At 44.6% G+C, this 8,532-nt stretch overlaps 1 protein-coding gene across 7 annotated transcripts in view; it reads left to right on the top strand.

The window, feature by feature from the left end:
- STARD9 (StAR related lipid transfer domain containing 9) overlaps window positions 1-8,532 on the top strand; it is a 103,289-nt gene that overhangs the window by 91,129 nt on the left and 3,628 nt on the right. For 5 of the 7 annotated variants that reach the window (XM_039888370.1, XM_039888369.1, XM_039888365.1 and 2 more), the window contains 9 exons: window positions 94-291; window positions 704-887; window positions 1,263-1,400; window positions 6,825-6,942; window positions 7,087-7,208; window positions 7,434-7,498; window positions 7,634-7,836; window positions 8,049-8,128; window positions 8,356-8,514. In XM_039888370.1, coding sequence (XP_039744304.1) covers window positions 94-291; window positions 704-887; window positions 1,263-1,400; window positions 6,825-6,942; window positions 7,087-7,208; window positions 7,434-7,498; window positions 7,634-7,836; window positions 8,049-8,128; window positions 8,356-8,514 — 1,267 coding nt within the window. Of the gene's footprint in view, window positions 1-93; window positions 292-703; window positions 888-1,262; window positions 1,448-5,975; window positions 6,186-6,824; window positions 6,943-7,086; window positions 7,209-7,433; window positions 7,499-7,633; window positions 7,837-8,048; window positions 8,129-8,355; window positions 8,515-8,532 lie in introns of those variants that run through there. The other 2 variants (XM_039888371.1, XR_005658534.1) reach the window with 2 other exon arrangements.

Below are 8,532 nucleotides of genomic sequence, written 5' to 3'. Positions count from 1 at the left end.
ATTCAATTCTGGGATCTTCCAGGGGTCAGAGGTCTTAAAATGGGTAAGGCCATTCAGGGCCAGTTTCAGTGAATCCATCATGTTTTATCTCAGGCAAAAACAAACCATTGAGACCCTCAGGAGACAACGGGCTGAGCGACTTCAGAACTTCCGCCGGACTCGAAGCCTCAGTCCCCAGAAACAGCTGAGCCTCCTGCCTAACAGGGACTTCCCCTCCCACAACCCTGACTTACCCAGCAGGCGTCGAGAATACCTGCAGCAACTGAGGAAGGATGTTGTGGAGACCACCAGGTAAGGGTGGGCGCAGAACCCTGCAGGGAGCAGGCTCCATGGGGTGAGAGGGTCGTGGGGAGCAGGGCCTGGATTTTAGCATCCTGGAGAGTGGAGGCTGTAGCTTCCTTTGACAGTTGTGTCTGTGTACAAGTGAAGGCAGCTGTGGGAGACTGGTGCAAAGAGAAAGAAGTGGGGGGCGGGAGAGGTGGGCAGAGAGAAGTCCTGGAAGAGGATGGTCAGAGTAGCTGTGACATGCCATGTGAGACTGTAGGCCTGAGCCTCAAAGTGAGATGTAAAAACAAACTTAAGACCCTGTGGGCAAAGAGAGGATGGGCCATTGGAGAGAGGTATTGAATGTGCCTGGTGGGAGCAGGCCAGGACCACCACCCACCCACCATGTTAGAAGGCATCTCTCTACCGTCTTCTCCAGGAGGCCAGGGTCGGCATTGAGGTCTGCTCACCCACCCTCTGACATAGAACTGATGCTACGAGAATACCAGAGGGCCCGTGAGGAGGCCAAAGCGGAGATTGCCCGGGCCCGAGACCGACTACGGGAGCGTACTGAACAGGAGAAGCTGAGAATCCGCCAACAGATCATCTCCCAGCTGCTGAGGGTAGGGAGTGGGGAGAGCTCCTGATTTCAGGGTAGGCCTGGAGCTTGGGGCAGACCTCAGACTGGGTCAGCCTTCACTGGGACTGCCTCTCAGGCTGGGATATAGCATTTGGAGGAGGGCGTTTGACCCCTGGTGCCAGCTCAAATCTGTGCTTATTCTCTTGTTACATGTCATCCTCATCAGACCAGCTTCTGTCTCCTGGGCCAGAGACAGGAGGTGGAGGTGGCTTTGGTACTTAGTTGGGGTGGGAGTGTGGGGGAGGTGTGGGGCTGAGGTAGGAGGTGCTGGGGAGGTCAGGAGTGGTTTTGGGGGCTGTGGGGGTGTGGATAGTAAGGGTGCACAAGAAGCTGGTTGATGGAGATCTGTCCTTCCCAGGAAGAGGAAAAACTACACACCCTGGGAACCTCCAGCTCCCTGTGTACCAGCTCCAATGGAAGCCTCTCCTCTGGCGTCACCTCTGGCTACAACAGCAGCCCAGCCTTGTCAGGCCAGATCCAGTCCCCAGACAGTGTGGTGAGTAGGCAGATGCTAAGCACAAGCCAGGGTCCAGGACTGATGAGGTAAGAGTTTGGGCAGGAAGTTCTGCCTCCTAGAAGCCACTGCTGACATGAACCCTTCATGGCCTTTGGTCTTTCTTCTAGTTCTGTCTCCCTGTCCCTGTTTGTTCATTCATTCAACAGGTTTCTTTTGTAGGTGCTATTTTAGGCATTGGGGATACAGCAGTGAGCAAAACTATTCTGGTCCTTAAACAGACTATTAGAGGGATAACTATTAAATAGCTTATTTTATGATCATTTAATTATTTTTATATTGAGTTCTATGAAGAAGAAGTGCTAAGCCAGCATAAAATAGGGCCCCTGACCTAGTCTGGAAGCTCAGTAATGGTGCTCTGAAGAGTGTTTAAACTGAGACTGGAAGGGTGAGAGATAATTAACTCAGTAAAAGCTTCATGCTGGTGATGTCAGGAGAGATGTGGGGATAGGCGCAGAAGGCCTAGCAAGGGAGGTTTTGAGGGAGGAAGAGTTTGAGAAACTAAAAGAAGTCTCATGTGGCTGGAATGTAAAGAGCGAGATGGAAGAATGACGTGAGAAAGGACTAGAAAATGCAAGAGCATGTAGACTACTGAGAATTCTGGCTCCTTTCTAATCCATCTGATTGTTACTTCCCAAAAGCTGCTGAAAAGCTTTTAAGTGGGGAGCAGAATGATGAGAGTGCAAGAGAAGTGGGCAGGAGTGGCTGTGGTGGACCCATTAATGCCATGGAAAGGTGAGCGAGAGACGATGATTGCTTGGTTTAGGGCACTGCCGGTGAAGATGAGCAGATGTGGATGCAAAGAAGGAAAAGCATCCATTGGACTGGTGACTGGATGTGGAGGAAGGGAGAGGGAGGAGTAGAGAACAACTCAGGTTTTGGGCTTGAGCAACTGAAGGGATGATGATGTTGACAGTAGTGGGAGCCCTGGAGGAGGACAGGTTTTGTGGGGAAGATCATGAGTCTAGTTTTGTATTTACCAGGTTGAAAGTGTCTGTGAGAAATGCGGGGGGTTGGTTTGGGGGAGTTGAAAGTCAGGCATTTGGAATACAGATCTGGAACTCAGAGGTAAGATCTGGCTAGGGATATAAAATTTGAAATTATTTTATAAGGAAAACTTCATACAGTAAAAAAAAAAAAAATAGTATTAAAACAGCGGCAAAGGACACATGATGTCATCTGTATACGTCAGTTGCCTATTTGCTTGTCTGTCCCCGTTTGGTGTATATTTCCAGAGATAGTTGGTGCATCTGCAAGAATGTGTATCCTTTTGTAAAGCACATGAATGGAAACATACTGTACCCATTTGTCCTTTTGCTTTTTTTCCTTAAAAATATTTTTTGAATATTGAATATCAGTAAATCTAGTGCTGACTCATCCTTTTTAACAGTTGAATAGTGTTTCTTTTTTCTCTTTAATTGCATGTTCTTAAGCATAATGTTTTGTATATATAAAGTAGAAAAGGCAAAAAATACATAAATATATAAAGGTGGTATATAGGGGCATACCCATCCTGTCCCCCATCTACCTAGTCTTTCTCCCTCACTCCTCCCAGGAAAACAGTGGTGTTTTTTGGGGGGACGGGGGGAATCTTTCTAGAGTGTCTGTGCGTACAAAATGATGCATATTATGCCACCGTTCTGTACTTTATATATTTTTTCCATTCAGTATATTTTTACATGAGAATCTAGAGAACTTTCTCTTTTTCTTTTTCATTGCTGAATAATATTGCATTGTAGGCATGCGTTGTAATTTATTTAATTAGTCCTCCACCTTGGGTTGTTTTTAGTCTTTTATTGTTATAAACAGTGCTTCAATGAATAACTTTGTGCATGTACGTTTCATACATGTGCAAATATATCTGTGGGATAAATTCCCAGACATGTACGATGAATTCATGCATTAGAAAATTTGATGGATATTGATAGATTTTCCCTCACAGATGTATCGATTTTTACTCCCACTAGCAATCGGTGAGAATCCACCTTCCTCCCACACTCTCACCAACATGTTATCAAATGTTTGGTCTGTTACTGAGCCATCTGTTCATATCCTTTGCCCATTTCCAGGAGTTCTTTGTGTGTTAGCAAGATAGCCCTTTGCCCAATGTGAATTACAAATATTTTTTTCCCAGTTCTTCATTCTCTCTTGACTTTGCTTATTGTGTTTGGAGCCAGTCAGGAAGTTTTATTTATCAGTTTTCCTTTTGTAGTGTCTATGTTCCAAATCGTAATTAGAAACACATTTTCTATTCTAAAGTTATAAAGAATTTCTCCTGTGGTTTCTTCTAGAACTTGTATGGTTTTAGTTTTCATATTTAAGTCTTCAGTCCACTTGGAATGTATATGTAGTATGAGGTATGGCTCCAACTTTATTCTTTCCAGATGGCTATCCAGTTGTCCCTGTACTATAATGCTTGTTAGATAGTTCATCTAGGCAGCTCACCTGTGCCTCACCAGATTAATACACCAACTTTTCTTCTTATAATAATACTTATAATATATTCTACTACCCATTGCTCATTTTTTTCTGAAATTTTCCAGAGTGTTCATTCTTGTTTATTTTTATGTGAATATCACATCTTATGCTGTGGAATTTCCTAACCAAGAACACAGTAGGTTCAAGCCTTCTTTGTATGTTTAACTTTCTTTCCTTTATACATCTCTCAAATTTCTTATTAGGTTTATTCTTAAGTGTTTTACTTTTTTTATTACTGCTGTAAGTAGGTTTTATCTTCCATTATATGTTTGAAAGCTATTGACTGCTGTGTATTAATTTTGTGTTTGTATTGTTTTTGGTTGATTCCCTAGATCCTCACTAATACAGTAGCCACTACCACAGGTAGCTCTCTTAAATTAAATTAAAATTTTTGTTTTTACATCCCACTAGCCACATTTCACATGCTGAATAACCACATGTTGCTACCATTTTGTACATTCCTGCCTTAGATTTTTTTCAGGTGTACAACCATATCATCTGCAAACAGTGATCATTTTACCATTTACTTTCTAATTTTTGTAGCACTATTTTCTTCTTCTTTTCTAATTGAATTGCCTCGTATCTCCAGCATCAATTAAATAATAGTGATGACAGGTAGCATCCTTATCTTAGCCCAGGTTTTAGTGGGAGTGCTTCTCCATTTAAGCTACATGCTAGCTTTTGAGCTGAGATATATTGCAATACTAAGGAAGTATTCATCTGTTCTTATCTTATAGAATATTCTTATCTAGAATGGTTATTTCATAGTCTTTGGAGATGATGATGTGATCGATTGATTGGGGGGCTAACAATCATTCTTGCAGTCCTAGAATTAATCTTGTATACAAATACATTGTATACTTAGGCACATGATGTATTATTATTTTAACGTATTGTCAGATTCTATTTGCCAATATTCTATTCAGAATTTTGCATCAGTATGATTTTTTTTCCTTTAGTTTTTGTTTTGCAATATATTTCAGATTTTAGTGGCAACGTTATGCTCCTTTTATAGGAAAAAAAAGTAGAAGTTTTCTTTTTTTTAATGTTCAGGTATAGTTACAAAAGTAATGGAAAACTTTATGCCTATTGTCAAAAATTAGAAAGTCAGATGATACCATATTTTGGCAGGACTTTGGGGATATCAGAACCCTTAAAGGGTCTTATGACCCAGCAATGCTTGCAGAGTTTATGAGAGAATATGTATGAAATTGTTTATTAAAGTATTATTTGAAATGGCAAGGAGTTGGAAGCCATTAGAGAACCCATCCCTGAGAGAATGGATAGATAAAATGTGGTCAGTGCACACAAGGAATACTCTGCAAGAGTCAGAGGCAACAGGTTAGATGGACTCCTAGGTAGAGTACTAAATGAAAACACTGTGAAACAGAATGAGGTGTAACACCTTACTGTTTGTGTAAACTATATATACACAAAACTATATATACACAAAACAATACTATTTGCTAGAACACATATAAACAAAAAGATATACTCTAAACATATCAGAATGATTTAGGTGGGTGAGAGAGGGGAAATGGGGATGGAAGTTAAAAGATTTTTAGAATGATCTAATCTTTTAAAACTTGGTATAATTATCTCATGAAACTGACAAAGCTTGGTGTTTGAGGAGATTAGTTCTTTGAAAAGTTTCTTCTATGGAAAGTAGTCTTTTGAGATCAGGGGTTGGCAAACTATGGCCTTTTGGCCAGATCTGGCTCACTGCCTATTTTTGTAAATAATGTTTTACTGGAATACAGCCTCACTCATTCACTTGTCTGCGGTTGCTTTTATGCTACAATGGCAGAGATGAGTAGTTGCATCTTTCACTCAAGTGGTCCACAAAGCCTTCAATACTTCTTACCAGCCCCTTTACTGAAAAAGTTTGCCAATTCCTGGTCTAGATTTTTTATCTCTTCTGGAGTCAATTTTGATTCTAACTTGTTAATTTCTGCTCTATTATTATTAATTCCGTTTTCATGTGATAATTTCTCAGTCTTTCCTTGTCTCATGGTCAGTAATTTTATGGAATGTTTGCTATTTTCTCATGGTTAGATTTAGGTTATGTATTTTTGGCAGGAAAGCAGAGACACTTATAGAGAAAGGTTTTAAAGGTGGGAGGCATTTTTGCATGCTTAAATGCTAATAAGAATCTAGTGAAGAGGGAGAGGTGGAGGCAACAACTGAAGAAAAGAGGTATCAGTAGCAGAAATTTCCTAAGGTGGAACGAGATCTCAATTTGCCTAAAGTCAGAGAAGCCACTTCCATGTTGCAGCAGGAGGAAAGAAGGTGAGGATAAAGACAACTGTCTTTGCTTACCTCTTCTTGTCTTCAAATGTAACACTACATTAAGAAATGGTAGGATGGTGAGTGCCTATTAGATCCAGTAGAGCTCAAGTGTCTTATCATTGAGGAATTGGCTGAGGCAAAGGTGAAGCGACCCTATTGCAGATCCAGAGGCTCACCCCCATCCATATTAGGACCTTTGGCTCAGCTGCTGTACCTGGAGCCAAGGGTCAAGCTTTCACTCTCCATCCCACCTCCGACTTGGGCTTTGTATGCTGCTCACGCTAAACCCAGTTTCAGCCTTGGCCTCATTCCTGTTGCCACAGTGGTACAGAGGGTCCCCCACCCCAGGCCCCAGTTCATTCTGATCCCTCTTGGCACTTTACTACAAGCAGCCTTTGAGCCTGTGGCTTGAAGAGTGAGGAGAGATTGTTCAGGGACTGGTTTATATTGCTGTTGACTTCTTAGGGCACCTAGATTCCTGTAATCTCAATGCGGAAGATCTTTTTCATTGAGTCTTTATGTCAGAAACTGTTGTGCATTTCAGAGGCAGAGAGCATTCTGAACTGTTTTTTTTTTTTTTTCTGGCACTCTGCTTTCTCTCTTCCTCTGCTCTGGTCTTCAGCATCTTCTCTCCTGCAGGGAGACACAAACTTGCCTGATTCTGGAGACTCCTGGATAGGAGATGTGCGGGGCCGTTCTACAGTGAGGAACAGTCACCCGAATCTGGCTGGGTCTCCCTGGAAGAGCTTAGCCTACAGTGAGTGATGGGGGCATAGCCACCTGCCTGGTTTGGGGACTTTGGGGGCTGAGGTCTGCTAGATCCAAGGGAGTCACTGTCCCTCAGGAGGCTGTTGCTGTCCCGAGGCCCTGATGTCTCAGAGCCTCCACATCTTCATTGTAGGCCGCAGAGCCTCCCTGGGCAGCCGTTGCTGTTCTCCATCCAGTCTATCCAGCCTGGGGACCTGCTTCTCCTCCTCCTACCAGGACTTGGCCAAGCACATTGTAGACATCTCTATGGCCGATGTGAGAAACTGCTCTACTTGCCCCCACTATTCCTTTAACAGACGTCGGCTGGGGGGAAGAGTGAGGTGGGAAGGAGAAGGCAGGTCAGCAAGGCTGACATGGGCTGCTTCAGTGGCTCTCCATTTTAACAGAAGAGGACTTTGGCAAACATTGGCCCTAGTTACTAACCCAAGGGTCTGGTTTATACTATACCCACTAATTTGCGTGTGGTCACTGTGTCCCTAGGTGATGGCTGCTTGCTCAGGTGATCTGTACAACTTCTTCAGTCGCCAGGCAGCAGCTGGCTGGAAGTAAGTTCCTATGCAATGTCTCGTCCGAACCGCGTTGTCCTGCTTGCCTCTCCTTTCTCTTCTCCAACTTGAGCTCCTCATCTGTGACCCTGGAACTTGTTCTCACCTCGTCCTTCTCATTTTCGGTATCCCCAGCTACCAGGGCGAGGAGCAGGAGGTGCAGCTCTACTACAAGGTGTTCTCTTCTACTCGGCATGGCTTCCTGGGGGCCGGGGTGGTGTCCCAGCCGCTGTCTCATGTGTGGGCAGCTGTGAGTGACCCCACCCTATGGCCCCTCTACCACAAGCCCATCCAGACAGTGAGGCTACATCAGCGGGTGACCAACAGCATCAACCTGGGTAAGTCCAGGGAGGCTTCCGTAGGCTATTCCCCACGGGATGGGTGGCAAGTTGGAGGCGGCCCTTTTAGGAGGCTGAGTACTCAGACTACCTCAAGATAGCTCAGGCTAGGTCCAGCTGGGTGTCAACTTGTGGAATGACGGGGTGTCGGGGCCCCTGGGTAGGGAAGGATTTAGGACTACGTCTGACTCTCCCCATCCCTGACCCTCCAGTGTACTTGGTGTGCAATCCTGCCCTGTGTGCACTGAAGCAGCCTCGGGATTTCTGTTGTGTCTGCGTGGAAGCCAAAGAGGTGCCTGCCTTGCTTGTGGTAAAACTATTGTGGGAAGAACTTGGGCTGGAGTGTTGTGAGAAGAAATCTTTGTGGGCCTCAGGCCCTCTGAGGGAGGGAAGGCAAGTTGGGTGGGGGTGGCTTGAAGGCTGGCCTGGTGCTGCTTTCTCCGATTCCGACTGCACTGGCGCCTGTCCCTGTTTCATCCACATCACAAAGGCAGGACTTACATGGCTCTCTGTCCCCAGGGGCACTTGTCTATCATGGCAGCTCAGTCTGTGTATGACACATCCATGCCAAGGCCCAGCAGAGACATGGTCCGAGGGGAGATCTTGCCTAGTGCCTGGATCCTGCAGCCGCTCACCATGGAGGGGAAGGAGATCACCAGAGTCATCTACTTGGCCCAGGTGATGTACCCCCTGCAG

Source organism: Pteropus medius, unplaced genomic scaffold (genome assembly GCF_902729225.1).
Source record: "Pteropus medius unplaced genomic scaffold, Ma_sr-lr_union100, whole genome shotgun sequence".
Lineage (NCBI taxonomy): Eukaryota > Metazoa > Chordata > Mammalia > Chiroptera > Pteropodidae > Pteropus > Pteropus medius.
The sequence above is the reverse complement of the archived record's forward strand: the minus strand, read 5'-3'. Positions and strand labels throughout refer to the sequence as shown.